Below are 19459 nucleotides of genomic sequence, written 5' to 3' on the forward strand. Positions count from 1 at the left end.
TAAAGTCTTTAAGAAAATGGCTGGAAACACTGCTGGGAGGTTGATCAGCAGCGCTGCACCTGGCTTCTGGGATGAACTGTGTTCGAATAAAATTCAGCAGGCCAATTCTTTGTTGTTTGCCAACCCTTAAGTGTAAATACAGCATTCAGTAAAAACAGGTCCAATCAGGCAAGCAGGCACGCACTTCTAACTTATTTAGACTGCAGGCAGTCAGAAGTGCTGTCCATCTCCTGCTTTGATAAAGATGTCAGAAGGCTCGCGATAAAATTGATGAAAAGAAACCTAAACGCCCCAAACTATGGGCTGTCAGCTGTTAAAGACACCTGTGGGGCCCTTAGGGCGTTTCAATTCCTTCAGGTTGCACTTGTATAAGTTCAGTTTTAGTATTAGGTCTCTTGTATAGTTTGAGGTAATCATCAGTTTTAATCTTCTCTCCTCTCATGTTCCTGCAGTTGCGGTGTAGTCTTCACACTAGGTCTTTTTACAGCTCGTTGACACTGTGGTAATTAAAGATGCAGAGGTAAACAGTAGTATAGGTGAAACAGGATAAGATTTATTCACAAGGTAGGAGTCTCAGGTTACAGGTAGAAGATGTTATGAAGGTAGCATAAAGGCTCCACTGAGAGCAGCATCCTTGCTGCTTAGCCCACACATTTCAACTGACACTCACTCAAACCATGCACACATCAACATTCTGTTACTGCACAGTCACACTGGCTGAGCTGCAGGGGACATATAACTAGGGAGAAAATGCATGGCATAGAAATGAGGATACCAAACATACATTACATAAATTGTTATTGTTTCTAGTACAAATACATCTGCATAACATGAGGATGGTTATGAAGTTTCATTCAATGATTATATTTCATTTAATAAGGTTAAGCACTCTGAATACATTTTTTCCTAATACTACCGAGAATACACTTCATTATTGAATTCGAGCGCACCACTTTACATTAGTAAAATATTAAAACACACATTTTATGCCATATCATGGGTACGTGTATAAATCATGATTGTAATGTCAGGGGTTGCAACAAATCTATGCTGCTACACAGCCCTTTGTGTGGAAATAGGCACTGCTTATTCAGGTGTAAGTGTCAGCCCTATACTCTCTTTCTGCCTAGGAAGAGCCATCAGAATGCAGATAAGTGCCCAGACACACCTATCCTTTCTGTGTTTGTGGCTGTCTGGAGTAGCTGTTACCCACTCAGACGTGTATTAGAGACATGCTGCATGCACAGAGCTGTAAAGGCTGAAAATGTCCACTTTCTAAAAGTGCCATTTCTAAAATAGTAGTGTCATATCAAACTTTACCGGTAAAGAGGATTTATCATTACCATTCCAATGGTATGAAACTTGATAGAGCAACTCCTCAATCAGGTGTTTCAGCCTAAAAGTCTAATAAGAAATTCCCAATGTTGACCTATGAGAGGGGGTAGGCCTCACAATAGTGAAAAACGAATTTTGGGGAGTTTTCACTACCAGGACATGCAAAACTTAAAAGTACATTTCCTACCTTTTACTTACACAGCACCCTGCCCTGTGGTCTACCCAGGGACTAACTTAGGGGTGACTTATGTGTAATGAAAGGGGAGTTTAAAACTTAGCAAAAGGTGGCACAAAACTGCACAGAGGTTCTGCAATGGCAAGCCTGAGCCATGGTTAAGGGCCTGTTGGAATGGGTGGCACAATGAGTGCTGAATGCCCATTAGCAGCATTCAATGCAGTGCACTTTACTAGGGACTTATAAGTAAATTAAATATGTTAATTAGGGTTAGGCCTATATTACCATGATTTAGGGGAGTGAGCACAAGCACTTTACCATTGGTTAGCAGTTGTAAAGTGCACAGAGTCATAAAACCAGCAAAAACAAGGTCAGAAAAGGGAGGCAGGCAGGAGAAAGTTTTGGGGGAAGACCACCCTGAGGCTGTCAGGACTAGAACAGTGTCAATGATACCAACGGGAAAGTCAGGAGCAGCATCTACCACTCCTGACAACCCCCCAAATTGTTGCCCATGCACAAAGTACCTCACCACCTTGTCCAAAGGTGGTGAGGGTTCCTAGTGGGTTTGTTGATGGATAAGGGGGAATTGTGTTTAGGCTATCACACAGAAGTCCAGGACTGGAAACAGTGTCTTTAATGGCCTGAAAGGAGGTCATCACCCTATTTGAGTTGTGTTGTGTCCTTACCAACCTCATGCTTTGCCTCTAATTTGAGTATAGGGTGACCACCTCACACCCAGTCATTACAGATACTGTCTCCACCCCTGAACTTTTCTCTATAAAGTGTTTATTTTGACGTGTGGAAGTCTAAATCGTTCAAAGGGTGCAAACAAGACTACATCACTCAAAATGTGTGATTTAGACTAGCACACAGAAGTCCAGAACTGAAAAAAAGTGTATTTAATGACCTGGAGGGAGGTCAGAACACTTTCTAAATTACTTAATTGGCGAAAAAGAGGGTTCACAGTGACAGTCACAAGACTAAGAACCTACCAGACATCCCCTAACATAAAATATTTTCATGTCACCTTTAAGGTCTGTATTTCCTAATAACACAGTGAGTTTCATCATTTCAATTTTTTAACGGACTAAGGGCCGGATGTAGTTAGGTTCCGATTTGCGACTCGCAATTTGCATCAAAATCATTAAGTTGCACATATGATGATTTTAGGAACTTGAAATTTATGTAGAAAAGTAATAAGAAAACACAACAAAGTCTATTAAAAATAGGAAACATGATTGTGTATTGGCAAGTTAAGCAACACTGTTTATATTAGCTGTTATAATTACCTAACTCAGTGGTACACTGTTTGGCAACCTCATAAGGATGGAAATCTGTTCCGCAGCGAGAGTTTAATTTGTGATCTTCTGGTTGCCTAAAAAAGTCCTCACTAGGATCCGTAACCCCTGTAATGGTGTAATGGGTTCATATGTTGGCCCTTTTATCATTGTTCTGATTGTGACAAAATGAGCACGATTGGGGTATTTGTAAATGACACCTTTTATTAGTGTCATAAAATATTTAGGTTAGATTTGTGTTTTTACATGTATATTTATTCACGCAATTATTCACCTGAACGTCCAATGTTGTGCATTTAAAAGTTCTCATATTTTCTGTGTCTAACCTGAAGACAGGATCCAGCATATTTTAAGGTTTTCTTTACTGTCTCTTTCTCAAATGAACTCAATTTGTTCACTTTTATGTGAAGCCGTGTTTGCCTTTTCAGAGGTCTTAAGCAAGGATATTACTTTCATATCTCTGTTCGGATCTTTGTTGGCTTCTGAACTGAAGCAGAGTGATTTGTCAGACAGAGTCAAATGTGGTTCAGTTCCATTGCTCTCTAACCTCCACACCCATTCAGGACAATTAAGGACACAAAATGAAGCTGACCAATCGTGTTAGCTATCTAAGATCAAGTCAGTGATTACAGCAAAGGCTCAGTGCTTTTTCACTTTTCCTTAGTTGATTGATTACAGTGGAAACTCCCGGCAGGGTACCCTCACACAGAGAGAGGAGATAAGTGTCCCTGCGTTAGTTTCACCAGGTGTGGGCCCCTGCTCCACCCCTCCAGGAGCTGCCCCTAGGTGGGTGACCACTCTGCCTGCACTAGAAGTAGGCTTGCTTGTCGCTGATGCCAATCCAGGTTTGTCTTTTGTGGATTGTAACATGTTACAAGCACTGACTCTTTAGGAAAGACTGTACAAACCTGCTAGTGACTCCTATTTAAATGCGTGTGTTATGTATACTGACTATAAACAGGACATAAGAGCCCTGAGACACAAGGAGACAGGGTTGTCCGCCACAGATCACACCACTTAGACATGTGGAAGAGGCTATATGAATTCATTTTTCTTGTGCCCTGGAAAAGCAAAATAGGGCAAGATGTACAAAGGTTTTTTGATGTTGTAAACAGACCGATTCATAGAATTGAGCTGTTTGCGACCGCAAAAAAGCTTTTTTTAATAAACAAACACCACATTGCGATTTGCCAACTTGTTACTGAATCACAATTTGCGTTTTTGACCCAGTTCTGATTCAGTATTTGGAAAGGGCGTGTTTAGGGCATCTCTCCCAAATACCCAGTCGCATTGCTATGTATTAATGTATTGCGACCAAATTGCAGTTGCAAAAGAGTAATACTTTACCACCAATTCAAAAATATGCAGGGGAGAATGTTAAACAGAATATTTTTAAGAGCAGACAGTGGTCCTTTCGGACCACTGTCTGCTCTTAAAAATTGAAATGTTATTGTTTCATTTTATTTTTTGAAACACAGACTGGTTCCCTTTAAGAATAATGAGCTGCATTTAAGAAAAATATCTTATTAAAAAGCAATCACAGACATGGTGGTTTGCTGACCTGAGCAGGCCACCATCCCTGTGATGGTGGCGATTCTTAGTGGGTCACAAATTGCGACATACCTCATTAGTATTCATGAGCTAGGTCTATTTGCGACTCACTAGAAATTGCTATTTTAAAACTTTAAAAAATCATACATTAGGCATATTGATTTCCTAATTGCAGTTCGGATATAATCACAATTAGGAAATCACTATTTCTAATGTATGAAACTTTGTAATCTGGCCCATAGTCACTAGAGAATATATAATCCGACAAGTAGCAGATTCTGCTCACATTCAGGTAGACAGGATCCTTACTCCAGAGTGTTCAATGCTGTTTGTGTGCTTGAGAAGTGATTGGCTTTCATGCCTGAGGCAGCATGCACAGTGATTGGACAGTATGATTGTTGATGTCACAGAGGAATGTATGTTATGTAACCTTGTGAAGAAAATCCAAGCGATTCTAATCGAGAAGGCCGAGAGTATCAGAAGACCTAATGTGGGGGCCCAGACAGAAGTTGTAGATGGCGTATTTCTTTCATTGGAGTCTGTGACAGGCATCGCGTTGGCAGACACCTCTCAGTGGGAAAGACATCTGAAGAGTAAAACATTTTAAGAAGGGTCTCAGGCTTTAACCTTCTCTGGCCTTGTGCCCAGATTGGCTCCCATCCAGCATCATGACGCAGGGAAACTGTTTCCTCCCTAAGAACCATAAATTGTGATTCATCCGAGGCTTGCATAAAGTAAGTGATTTTCGTTGTTTCTAATACGCATTGCAGGTAGCAGGAATTTTGGTCAGAGGGTGCTATTTTATAGACCACAAAAAGGTATTTCTGGCTTATTTTGGATTGTATCTTTGCTTTTAAATCATTTTCCAAGTCTCCCATCCTCCTTCCCCAGCATCAGTGCAAGAACAAGCAAGTCTGGTCTTTTCAAGGCATACTGAACCCCAAGATTTGTTTTGAATTTGGGTGAAACGGTTCTCATTACAGCATAGTTTTCCAAATAGGACTGAAAAGCTATCGGTTTTTAAATCACATATGGAAAGGACTTAATTACATCTTCAGTATCAGGCACCGTAAGCAGTGTCCTTATTTCTCCACAACAGCAATATCATGGTAGCTCTCTTGACACTACTTTCTCTTAACTGCCACGAAGTGGGTGAATAGTCACATTCTGCACTATGCTAAAACAAGTAACATTACACTCAACCAGAAAGTGGGTGGAGAGGGCATAGAGGAGAGTGTAAGCTGACGAGTGTGTCTCTGATTATTCAGGCTCTAACACGATCATTAAAATAAATTACTTGAGAAGCATCTGCCCTCCGGATTTTATTTACAATTGGAACACTAAAAGGAAAAGAAACAGCAGGACATGGGTCACAAGTCGAGGGTACACGCAGGTAGATGGCGTCTACCCACTCTTTTCACAAGGTGGACAACATCTACCCTGCCATGATTTGGGGCCCCCACAGAAATATGCTAAACTTGTCCTGGTGTAATTTTAAGACACCAGACCACATTCAGCAGCTCCTGCACGTTGTCTGCTTTCCTTTGGAGTAGCAGCATGCAAGCGAGGGGAGGTCTTATCAGATTACAGCAAGGTCCATAACAATGCCAAAGTTAAGGGGCCATCACGCCTCCTTTTGATGGAGCATCCTGGCTGGGAGCTTTTCAGAGCCTGACACCTAAATGCAATGGAGGGAAACAAGGGTGCACATCTTTTCACTTTATAGGTACTTAGGAAAGGCAGGCTTTTGACTTTGTTCAGACCCCTGTGCATAAGCGAAATGCAGAAGGTCATATGTGTTAGTTCGTCCCAGGATTTACACAAACCGCAATTTTAATATCACTATTTTGTTTTATCTCCTTCATAGCACTGTAGTGCTATTCATCCCAATGTAGGGTGTCACAGAGCTTTATATCACATGTACATATTATACATTGACAATAATCATGTGTGAAAATCAATATGTATGATGTGTTACATAAGACAGTGATGGTTACAATGTGTAGGAGCCACATTTTCCTCATAGTTTAATGTGCTATATTAGAAGGAATACTATTTATGAACTGCAAGTAACAAAAGGCTCTCTATGTTAAAAGAAGTAACCCACTAAAAAATTTACATAAAATAAACTTCTGTCCTCTGTGTGTTACATAATGTGCTTTGCAAGATATTAACTCCCTATGCCACTTTGATTCAAAACTGGGAATAGACAAAACACAGATCTTTCAAGCAAATATGTTACCCTCCAGAGTTATCTTACCATTATTATTATTATTATTCCCTAAGATTTATTTGGTAGACAAAGATCTCTGCAGCAGGTGATTTAATCCCAAAAGATATTTTAAAATGCAGACTTTGCAACCAATTAAGCAGAATAGATTTACTGCCATGTTTTTCCTTGTTGCCAATTTCTTAGTGACAGGGTTTGAATAACTAAATGATTGAGAGACCTAGATTTTCCATCAGGATTGCATCACATTTTTTGGGCACAACACTATGCAAAATCTTATTTGTTAAGTATTGTAATTCACTGAAAAGTACTCATGAAAGACCTGCTAAACATATTTGTGAGGGCTAAAGATCTGATGTCTCTTCTTGTGATGTAATTTCCTGTAAGGTACTAGGTTGTGATGCCATTTCCTCTGTTGCCACGTGCAGTGTCAGGCACAGTGCTGTCACGTGGCATGACGTAATTTGCGTAATGCCTAACTTGGTTAGTTCCCCACCTTCTTTTTTAGGACTTGTGCCCTGAGAAACAGGTAAACAACCCATTGAAAACCACAGTAAACGAGGAAAAATCGAGGGAAAGGGCATACTGATAGTTAAATATTAGACCTTTATGAGTCTTAAACTCGAAATAAAGCAAAGCCCAAATCACATGAATTAACAGCATCTCAAGAGAAGGATGTACAGATATATTGTCCTCTGCTTTGTCCACTGTTCAGGTGAGCCTTTGTACACCTAGTGAGAACACACCGACGGAGAGCCTCGCCAGGCTGGTCAGCATGGTGTTCCAGTGGTTCCACTCCACGGCCTACATGATGGACGATGAGGTTGGAAGCCTAGTGGAGAAGCTGAAGCCCCAGTTTGTCACCAAGTGGCTAAAGACAGTGTGTGACATCCGCTTTGATGTCATGGTTATGTGCCTGCTCCCCAAGCCAATGGAATTTGCCAGGGTAAGCAAGACCACCTAAGGCTATTTTTCCTTAGTCTAATTGACATTCACACATTGTGTACATCACACCAATGGATACCCTAGAGAAGCAAAGGTAGCCTACTTTGGTTTCAATAGAATATGCACCTATTTATAAACTAATAATGCCTGGGGTTTTCCAAAGGGTAATTTGAGCAGGTGGGAACATTCAGGTCCACTACAGATTGTTCATACGCAGTGATATTCGGTGCATCAGACAAATTCCCTGCAGCGCGCAATCAATGGATGTACCCCAGAATCAAGGTGCAAGGTGGAGTTGTGTCCCATGCCACTGCTTCGTTGGGAAAATTCCACATTGCATTAGATATTTCTAAAATATTTATATGTGTAAAAGGAACGTTGTTGTACGTCATCCTTTATATCTTTACACTTAAAACATGTTTACCATGTTGTAATAAAGAGCCGAAAACAGAGTGCGAGTGGTCTTTGTAGCAGGGAAAGGTTTGAGCAATATGTTTTATGAAAAAAATTTCACCGACAGCCTTGTAAGCCTGCCTTGAGATCAAACCTCTAGTCTGAGATTTCAATCATTGAAGATAACGCATGAGTGTTTCACTCTGAAATCGCATACTCAGCTTCTGCTCGTATACTCTTATGTATAGAGTTCTATCTGCCAAAGTTGCCAGCGTCAAATGGTTGTGGTCCCTTGCAAATGCCAGAGCAGTTTGAGAAAGGTTAGAAAAACATATTTCAATTTAGAAACACTTCTTTGCTTTTGGGCTACTACTTTCCGCACTAGGTGAAGCTCCTGCACGGTTTCAAACAGAATTTTGCATAGTCGAAGGGATCAGTCCAAACTAACGACTCTTCAGAAGTGGTCGCAAACCATTGCTTTTCCGACTTGCAAAATCGATTTAATGTAAAGAAAAAAGTGATTTTGCGGCTGCAGACCCTATTATTTTGCCGTAAGCATGGCTTGTGATCGCCATTTTCCACTTTCACCTGATTTAAGACTGCTTGGGTCATTCCCACGTACCCTTTAATTGCACCCATGCTCAATAAAATAGTAATTTCAAGTAACTGACCGGTGATCTTTTGATTTTTTCTTTTTTCTAATAACACAAAAAACGTAGGTCGGAGGCTACTGGGATAAATCTTGCAGCAAGGTGACACAACTCAAGGAAGGTCTGAATCGCATTTTGTGCCTGATTCCGTACAACGTCATAAACCAGCCGGTCTGGGAGTGCATCATGCCGGAGTGGCTGGAAGCTATCCGGATAGAAGTGCCGGATAACCACCTAAAAGAGTTCAGGGAAGTTTTAAGGTAAGCCTAAATGATCTGGCACCGCAGTGCTAAAAGGTGCAGTTATCCTCATTTGTTCTTTCATTACTTGCTAGGCCAAATATGATATTTGCAAATCACAGATAGGCGACGAGAGAGAAGGAAGTGAAAATTCAGGTAGAAAAAGAGAGAGTTGATGAAAGAGATTAAGATGACGAGAGAGAAAGGGGCAGAAAAAGAGAGGGTAGTGTGGTAGAAGGAAGCAGAGGGGAAGTGGAGATTTAGAGAGGGATTAGTTAGTGGAAAAAGGGAGAGAGGGTTTATAGGGCAAGTGAGGACAAGCCAGGGGCAACTGGAGAGACAGACTTCTATGGTACCTTTGGTAGGGGTTAGATGTGTTCCTGTGATGTGTTGACTTTGAGTTCCCAGCTCAGGGAACTGACCTCACCCTCCTGCCACCACCTGGGAGTCAGTAATCACCCTAGAGTTAGTTGCACCCTTCTATATCTTGCAACCTTCGAGTCGATTCAGTGGTATTTTGAGGTGTAATCAGAAAGTTGATTTAGCCAATAACATTTAATTGATAACTGCAAATCTGGCCAAATCCTTCCCGGTTTTTGATAATGAGGAGTTCGGCTCATCATTTGTTATATTACTTAGTCAAACAGCTTCAATACAGTTACTCCTCATTTCCTTCACAGTTGAATAATCTGGGTACCCGACAACCCTGTTTAATTTGTCACACACTACACAGTATGTTGTAGGTGGCTGGCCTGGCTTATAGTGGGTACTAATGGTACTTACACCTTGTGCCAGGCCCAGTTATCCCTCATTAGTAGAGTAGTAGTGTTGTAGCAGCATAGGCTGATAGAGGTAGCTATAGCAGAGCAGCCAAGGCTGAACTAGGAGACATGCAAAGCTCATGCAATACCACTTATATCATATAGGTACTATATCATAAGAAAGACAATACTTAGTGTTACCAAACAATAAAGGTACTTTATTTTAGTGACAATGTGCCAAAAATATCTCAGAGGATACACTCCCTCAGGAGGTAAGTAAAATACACAAAATATACACTATAGACCAAATCAGGTAAGTAAAACAGTCAGAAAGTAGTGCAAACAATGTAGAATACAATAAGATGCAATAGGCCTAGGGGCACCACAAACCATATACTAAGAAAATGGAATGTGAGCCACAAATGGACCCCTAGGCTACTGTAGTGTGTAGAGGGTTGCTGGGAGTGTAAGAAAACACTAAGGGTGTCCAAGATACCCCACCCAAAGTCCCTGGAAAGTAGGAGTAAAGTACTACTCTTTCCCCAGAAACACACTAAAGTCGTGATAAAGGATTTTGCAAGGACCACAACAGACTGCAAAGCACTAAAGATGGATTCCTGGACCTGAAGACCTGCAAAGGAAGGGGACCAAGTCCAAGAGTCGCTAAAGTGTCCGGGGGGGAAGGAACCCACTAAACCCCGGATGAAGGTGCAAAATGGCTGCCTCCGGATGGAAGAAGCTGAAGAATCTGCAACAACGAAAGGTGCTAGGAACTTCTCCTTTGTGCAGAAGATGTCCCATGGCGTGCTGGAGGATGCAGAGTTGTTTCCTTGGCAAAATACCAAAAACAACCCTTGTTAGCTGCAAGAGTCACCGTTAGAGAAAAAGGGTGCTGCCCGGGCCCAGGAAGGACCAGGATGTCGCCAGTTGGGAGAGGAGACAGAGGGAGCCCTCAGCAATGTAGAGAGCCCATGCACAAGCAGGAAGCACCGCAGCAGTCCTTGTACACAGGTTCAAGAAGTCTGAACACAGCGGTCATCTCAACACTGCAAAAGGAGGTCTCACAACACCGGAGATCAACTCAGGGAGCTGAGCATCGCAGGACAGAGTGCTGGGGACCTAGGCTCAGCTGTGCATGCAGGATTTAGTGGAAATGTGCACAGAAGCCCTTGTAGTTGCAGTTCACGTGGTGCACAGGATTACTGTCTGGAGAGGGGAGGCAAGAACTTACCGCCTCCAAATTTAGACAGTTGGACCACTGGACAGTCTGGGTCACTTGTGTCCACCACCTGTGTTCCAGGGGCCACGCTCGTCAGGATGAGAGGGGTCCCAGAGTACTGGTGAAGCTGAAGTTTGGTGCCTGCTGAAGCAGGGGGAAGATTCCATCGATCCACGGGAGAGTTCTTCGTGGCTTCCAGTGCAGGGTAAAGGCAGGCAGCCCCCAGAGCATGCACCACCAGGAAACAGTCAAGAAAGCCAGTATGATTAGGCGCTACAATGTCTTCTGGCTACATTGTTGCAGTTTTTTTAGGTGTACTGGAGCAGTCAGCGGTTGATCCTTGGCAGAAGTCGAAGAGAGAGGTGCAGAGGAACTCTGGTGAATTCTTGTAAGTCATTATCTGAGGAAAAGCCCACTGCAGAGACCCTAAATAGCCCTCAGAGGAGGATTGGCCACCTAGTCAGGTAAGCACCGTAAGAGGGCCCCACCATGATTTTCAGTGTCTGCCATGCAGACACTGAAAATCGCGACGGGTGCAACTGCACCCGTCGCACCCCTTCCACTCCGCCGGCTCCATTCGGAGCCGGCATCCTTGTGGAAGGGTGTTTCCCGCTGGGCTGGCGGGCGGCCTTCTGGCGGTCGCCCGCCAGCCCAGCGGGAAACCCAGAATACCCTTGGCGGTCTTGTGACCGCGCAGCGGTATTCTGGCGGCTCCCGCCGGCCCTGCGGATACCGCGGCCGGCGGGAGTCAGAATGACCCCCTTAGTCTTTTGAACCAAAGCACATTTCTGATAAAGTTGAGTAGATTTTGTTTGGGAGACAAAATTAGGCATTCAGGGGTGTTGGGTATTACTTAATTATTTAGATGTATTGATAGTTTTTTCTAGTGCACTCCTTCAGGACAAAACCCTTTGGTCTATTACTATGGTGCGTTGATTTGTGTTTTCAACTTTAAGGGCCCAGTAACACTGTGCTAAAACAAGCTGGTGCAAACTCTTAGTTTGCCTTTGCATATATCACTTGATATTCAAGAATCACTCACATTTGTTTAAACTGTTTAAAAAGGAAACCTAATCTTAATTCTTTGGTAAGTTATTGTATCGTCTCAAAGCTAATACCTTTATTTGGTGATATCGGATTTCCTACGGAGCAAGAGAGGGGGCAGGGATTCCTTCCTTCTGCAAGTGCAGAGTGAAGTACCTGTTGGGGGTCCTCTAAAATGTAATCATACATAATAAAAGTAAGTACTCATGCATCTGCTCCTTGATGGGTGACCAAAATGATAGTAAAGAGAGAATATTATCATTTAATTTAAAGCTCGGAAGTTAATAAAATAGAAACAAATCCATAAGAAACAATAGCAACCAAAATCCTATGTGAGTCAATGGAGTGCAGTTGACTGGAACCAGGGCATCCTCTATGCCATCCTGCGATGAAGCAAGGTTAGATACACGCTGTTTGTTCAAATCAACAAAAGTTTTATATAGGCTGTTAGATACCAATTAGGGCCTACTAACAACAGATCAAAGTCAGAGGGCATATAGCCTTGTGCATAGTTGGTTTTACAAAGAATGTTTCCTTATTGGACCTCCAGTGATATCAATTTCAAAGTTGCGGCTTTCAGGGAAAGTTCTGTAACTTCTTTCTTGGTGCTCCTGAAGTAAAAAAAAAAATCGGGGAAGGCTTCTTAGACATTTCACCCCAGGTGTAAGTTGTACACACTTCTAGTTAGGTACACCAATGCATGTCCTGTTGTCACTGGTTTTCTACTTTTCTTCCAGGCAGACACATCTGCCTCTGTCTTCTGGATCTTTCATATTATTTCAAAGGAGGACAGAATTTCCACAGCATCAGTGACCCCTTATTAGAACGTGGATATATGGATATACTTCTAATTTGTCAGCAGGAGATTAACTTCCCTTGTCCGTGGGACAGTTTCCGGGTCTAGATATACAGAGCAAATCGTCTTCCATCAAATAGCAGATTATCATAGGTTTTTATTCTAAATATAGATGACGTCAACATCTCTACAGTGTTACTTTTTGAATTTGACTTTAGGGTAAGTCGTGCCACCCTTGAATCCATTAGGCCTTACTCACAAAAAACTCTCACATGCTCGTTTTATTGCAAACGTTTTCAAGTTTTATTAAAGAACACACACAGCTGTGAACTGTGTAGGCCTCCGACTCCCCAGATGTCCGAACATCACTTAGCCAACATCCAAAAACAAAATAATTTAGGCAAAATATGGCGCATATATGGATTTCCGACGGGTGCCATAAAGGGAGCGTGAGGTTCACATATGTTTCCAGCTGATTCACATTTCTGTAGTAACAGCTGCAGGTGACATCACTCTTGCTCATTCTTACTTAGCTCACTCCGGCACAGTGTACCATCATTAGGACAACATTTGAAGTATTCGGGTGGTACATACGGATCAAAGAAAAGAAAGACATATCCCTTGACGTACATGACCAGGTCCCTGAATCAATAATCCAAAAACATTTTTCTTGACTGGCCTCCCTGGCAAAGTCCACTCCCCAGAAATATCAAATACCTTTAAGCATTAATCGAGCCCGACCTTAAGTGAGCGCTCAGGTTGACTGGTGCAGAACAGTATAATTTTAAATCTGTAAATTTACATAATGTTTTTTCACGTTCCTGTTAAACTATCCGCATTAAGGGCCAGATGTAGCAACCCTTTTGCGAGTCGCAAACGGCGAAAATCGCCGTTTGCGACTCGCAAACGTGGGTTTGCAATGCACAAATGCATATTGCGAGTCGTTACCGACTCGCAATATGCATGTGCGACTCGCAAATAGGAAGGGGTGTTCCCTTCCTATTTGCGACTCGCAATGGTATGCAATACCATTTGCGACTGCATATGCGGTCGCAAATGGCATCGCAGTTACCATCCACTTCAAGTGGATGGTAACACAATCGCAAATTGGAAGGGATCCCCATGGGACCCCTTCCAGTTTGTGATTGCACCCAAAAATAGTTTTTCAGGGCAGGGAGTGGTCCAAGGGACCACTCCCTGCCCTGAAAAAACCGAAACAAAAGGTTTCGGATTTTTTTAAAATGCAGCTCGTTTTCCCTTAGGGAAAACGGGCTACATTTAAAAAAAAAAAAAACTGCTTTATTGAGCAGCAGGTCGCTAACATGGAGGCCTGCTGACGTCAGCAGGCCTCCATGTTAGCGAGTGCCCATAGTCGCTATGGGGCCGCAATTTGCGACCCACCTCATTAATATTAATGAGGTGGGTCTTTGCGACCCCATAAGGACTTGCAGAAGGTGTCTGAGACACCTTTCTGCATCCCAAATTGCGACTTGCAATTTGCGAGTCGCAGAGACTCGCAAATTGCAAATCGCAATTTGGTTTTTTCGTACATCTGGCCCTAAGAATCTACTAAATATACGAAATAAGTTGCTGTCTAAAAACACTGATAAACATTTTCATCTATATTCTACTCGGGTACAGCTATTCTTCGTCTGTCAGATTCATCAATTAACTCCCGTTTTTATTGTCAATAGTGGTGGGATTCAAAATACCAAGGCATATATCTGCAAACTGAAATGAACGATATGATCCAAAAAGTACTGTAGTGCATAATATGTTGTAATTGCACAGTGCAATATTGAGTTCTGCTTGTTACTACGCAAGAAAAACTTGCACTGTGCAAACAGTGAGGTTTGTGACTGCTCAGTGTTGAAGAGGTGGGGATCACCATCCACACTAAGGTCAAGTAATTTCATCGAACGTATAGCATGATGAGGAGTGGCTTGACATGGATAAGGACAGGAATAGATAATGTCCACATACATATTTTTCTGAGTATATGTGGAATAGTGATGAAATATATATTGGAATTGTCAAAGCCCCTTTCAAAGGGCCACGGGTCATGCATGGGTTACTGGGCCCAACAACAGGGGTTGAGGTATTTTACTCCTGATGCCCCAGAGCCCGTCCTGCAACCCATCCTGAGCAAGAGAGCCAAGTGCTCCTTCTGCACATGACTCTCAGTGGTAGCTATGGTCAGGCAGTCTGAGACTCCCTTGAGGAGAAGTGTAGATGCAGGTCAGGGAACACAACTCAAAACTCAAAGAGCATGAAGCAATATCAATACATTATTATTCAGCCAAATGCTTATTTTTATTTTAAAAAGAAGTATTTTATTTCTAACTCTATATATTCAAAGGCGTACTACAACAGCGCTCCCCAATGGGGCAGTGAGGTCGGCCCTCGTGTTCCCTATCTTTTCCCAGCAATGTGGCACTGTAGTCTTGGCATCTTTCTCAGTCAGCGGGACGGATTGGGGCTGGTCCTTCATGCTTCTTTCGACCCACGGGTCATAGCTTTCAGTTATCTGGGCGGCGGTCCAAATGTCACAAATTGGTTGGTATCAGGAGCCCCCTCCTGGCATACAAGGTTGCCGCAGTACCTGAACACAAGGCACTGGTCTTCTCTGCACCCCCTCCTGGCAAATGGGGTCACTGCAATGAGGTAGTATGGTTTCACTCTCCCTGCATGACATACAGCTCACAGCTATTTTCAAGGTGGCCCTCTCCAGGCATACGAGTGTTGCTTACCTGATTCTGCAAACGGACATTGATCTATTCTGTGCAGCAACAGTTTCCTCTGACCTTGCACTGGGAGTCCTCTCGACAAGGATCCCTCCAATGCTCTCCTCTTCCGCATTGAGTACACTGGTCTTGGCAAGAAGGAAGGCACAGGTGTTTTGGCCTCCCGAGCAGGTGATCTTGGTTTCCCTGGGTGATTACCATCAGGGAGACTAACAGGCCTCAGCCCGCAGTCAGGGTCACAGGCAGAAGTCTATCAGAGCTTTGCCTCCTCACACAGCCCATCTGGCTACTTGGCAGATGACAAATTGTTGGAGTCTCTGCCTCCCCTTCGGATAGTCCATTTTCAGACACCAAATGTAATTTAGGGTCTGGCTCTTTTAATTTATATGTTGAGGTTCCGCTTCTTTTGAGGTGTACATTCTTCCTCTCCCTCCCCGCTTCCTCCTGAAAGGCTAGCTGTCACCACAGGAGAGACTCCAAAGCTATGTGCATCAAAAAGAGCATCCCGGGCTCCCAGCCCTACTCTTTATGATTCTCTGATCGGCCCCATCTCCTTCCTGAGATGTGTCCAGGCCCTTTCGTTGGGATCTCTCTCTGAGTCAAAGACCTCCCTTTGAAGAGTACAGGGAGAGTATCTCTCTTCCTTCTCCAGTGTTTCCCATACAGCTCACAGGAATGCAGCAATGCACAAATCTGTCTGGGGGATTCCTCTACTCATGTCTCCAACATGCAGACCTGGGTCTCGTATAACAACCGAAGTGCCCTCTATATAATATACCATTGCAGGCACACTCATTGTACATATACAGCACACACTGTCCAGTACTGTTACCACCAAGTATTATACCACACTATGAGCACCTACATTCAGCAGACATATTCAATATGCATGCACTGGTCAGTACTGTAGCCTTTCTGTATTGTACATGGTGTGCTACATGCAAACACATCTACTGCTAGCATACACAGTCACCAAGCGCACACTGCACAGCACTTCATATATTGTACTTCTCGCAAGCACACATACACCCAGCACATGCTTTCACTGCACATTTTTAGGCAAAGAGAGAAAAGAAGCTGAGGAGAAATCTCCATAAGGTGATCAGCAGACAGGCACTAGAAGGGTCCTCCTAAAGAGGACAAAGAGAGAGTAAGCAGACCTCTGGAACGTGCCACAACATGTGAGTTTTTTTCGAGTGTTAGAGGGAAGAAATAAGACATGACTTAAGTCAGTCTGGCTCAGAAGAGAGGTCTTTTCCAATGTCTCTCTAAAATGCCATTTAGAATCATCCTAAAATGCTGCATAGGAGTTGTGCAGCCTGTTGGCTACTCAAGGGCACACTAGTCATTGGTTGAGGGGTGATGTGGCATCTCAGGCCTGGGTATAGACTCCCATCTCCTAGAATTCTCCACCGCCATTTTTAAACCTCTGTATAACGAGAAGAGGAGAAACATACGATGATCTTCTGGAGTGAAAGGACTCTCTCTGTGGATTGTATCTTTGACTTTTGTTGGACTCTAGAGATAGGTACACTAGCTCTGAACCTCAATCAAAAGGCCACAAGAAGCTGTATTTGTTTGGGACCTTGACAGAAATGGGTGTCTTTGGACTTTAGTTGGCTGGTCTTGTCTGTGCATGCCCTAGCAGTAGCTACTACAGGCTGATGCTGCACATATGTTCCTGCAAATGGTGGAAGATTGTGTGTGCTTGTGGAGTGCAGGCAGAGTGGTCTGCTTTGGGATGCTACTGCAGGAATATCCTAAGTCATGAATCTACCAATGCCTGGCTAGGAGGAACGGTTCAAAGATATTTTACTGTTGTCACAAAAGAAGAAGTGCAAAGGTGCTGTAAAACATCTGTACCTTCAAGAAAGTAACATTAAAAATCAATGGTCCAGTAATCTCACCAGGAAAACTCCTGGTGGATGGAGTGCACCACCAGGAAAGAAGTGCATCACATCCCATTTAAATTGGCAAATTGACAGAGATATCCACAAAAGAATCAGCCACTGAGGTGTGACATTATTTAAGTTTGCTGAGAGTGCTTTCTGACTGATGGCACCTGCAGTAGCTGAGATATCACATGACGGATTTTCTAATTCCCTTTGGGACCTCATGCTTTACACCTTGCTCCTGTAATCAGAGCCATTGTGCAGGAGCCTGAAGAGAGAAGGGAGGCAGAGGTTGGAACAACATCTCCCCTATTGGCACAGGGAACAGCTTGCAGGGCAGGAGGGAATCCAACTTAGAAGGTGTAAGTCCTGGAGTCCCATGATTTCAGTGTGTGGGTGCCCCACTTGGACAGGGTCATTTGTTGATGAAAAATGAAACATGGAGGGGAGGCAACGCAGAAAAAACAAGGCAGAAAAAATGTACAGGGCTTAACGGCTGCCCCAATTGACCAGCTGCAGTATAGAGAAGTGGCCCATAACACCTGACATGCTGAACAAAAATGTGCATACTGTTTCACTGTGATGCATCAGAAGAACAGGGGCACTACCAACAAAATCCTATTGTATTTGAGGGCTGCCAGGAGTGAGGCAGGCCCCAACAAGAGACTGCAGAGCTGTGTTGCAAATTTGTACCCTAGCTCTCCCAGGGTTGGCGATTGATGATGCTTGGGAGAAGTTTTAATGTTTTTCAAAATCTCCTTGGGCTGCCCTTTCTGTGTGTTTTACCAGTCATGTACCTATTATATTTCTTTGCCCTCTCTTGTTCTAAGTGAATACAGGGCCTGATTTTGACTTTGGCAGACAGATTACCATCACCACAACTGAGTACTTTACTCTCGTCATGGTGAGGGTACTTTGGCTCAGCATATATCTCTTGCATCTACAGGAATTGCCATCATGGCGGTTCCAGTGAATGCTTTGAAAGTTTGAGGTGTAGCTCCATCAATGTGATGGAACCATCTGTCAACATTTTCTTTTATTTTCAGACACGAAATCCCAAAGCAGGATTTTGTTGTTGGAAATATAAAAAGAAATTAGACCCTGGCTATGGGAATCTTCTCTCATGCCACGGGGGTAATTTTGCATTTTACACTGCACCTACCAATAGGTTTTACCAGGCAGTGAAGGACGCTTAAAAACTGGCCATGTGTTTGCCTACTCTAAATAGGGTGGGCGGACACATGGCCAAACCTCAGGCAGCTCCTACTTCGCCAGGCCACCTGAGGTATAAAGGAGCCAGAGTAGTTTCCACTGTCTACATACTGAAGTGCCACCCGACTCTAAATGAGGTGAATAGTACTTCGCTTTGGTGACCAGGGTACTCCATTGCCGTTGTAACCTCTCCACTGAAGTCTAAATCAGGCTCTTAGTTCAATTGTAAAATTGTGTCTTTCACTAAAATCGTTTACTGTTTTGTAAAGAGATGGCTTATTTAAGTCAAATATCTTGCAATGGTTCTTCATATTGAAAGGTCTATGTTCTTACTGATAACTTATGAATACACCCAGTAGCTCTAGCTTTTTTGTAACTACGTATACAATGTCTGTTAAATGCATATATTGGCTTCTTGTAGTTTTAGGATTTAGGATCCGCTGCTGCTCAAGCCATCAAAGATGTCTCAGACCTATGGGGTCTATTCCACATTTATGAGGGTATTTGACTTCTGTGACCTTTCCTCAGTGTGCACCTCTTGAATGTTGCAAAACCCTTCAGAGGATATTTCCATTGTTTTCCCCTTTAAATATTGTACATGTAATTTTGTGCACAGTTTTAGGCTTGTATGTATTAAAGTACTTTTTAAAGATAAAGAACTGACTGAACATGCATTTTTGAGTGTTAATTATTGTGTTGCAGAGTTCTGAATTTCTAGTCCACAGCACCTCCCTGATCAAAACGTGGGCTGCTCTTCAGTGCTATCCCGAGTGTTAAGTGCTAGAATGGAACCCAGTTTAAGGGTCATGTATGAACCACTCAAGATATACCTTAAGCAAAACACCTTGGTTGTCATAATTGGTGCCCAGGAATTTCTAATTGCTCCTGGTCCACCCTTCCTGGATTTGACACAGAGTCCCTAACATATACTTGAAACAATATTCATCCAGCTCCTTTATATTGATGTAATGAATG

At 43.0% G+C, this 19459-nt stretch overlaps 1 protein-coding gene across 1 annotated transcript in view; it reads left to right on the forward strand.

Moving 5' to 3' along the window:
- The window catches only part of UNC79 (unc-79 homolog, NALCN channel complex subunit), a 770017-nt gene that overhangs the window by 176804 nt on the left and 573754 nt on the right, over positions 1–19459 (forward strand). Inside the window, exons 14-15 of the mRNA XM_069208227.1 lie at positions 7305–7535; positions 8647–8837. Coding sequence (XP_069064328.1) covers positions 7305–7535; positions 8647–8837 — 422 coding nt within the window. The remainder of the gene's footprint in view (positions 1–7304; positions 7536–8646; positions 8838–19459) is intronic.

Source organism: Pleurodeles waltl, chromosome 9 (genome assembly GCF_031143425.1).
Source record: "Pleurodeles waltl isolate 20211129_DDA chromosome 9, aPleWal1.hap1.20221129, whole genome shotgun sequence".
Taxonomy (NCBI): Eukaryota; Metazoa; Chordata; class Amphibia; order Caudata; family Salamandridae; genus Pleurodeles; species Pleurodeles waltl.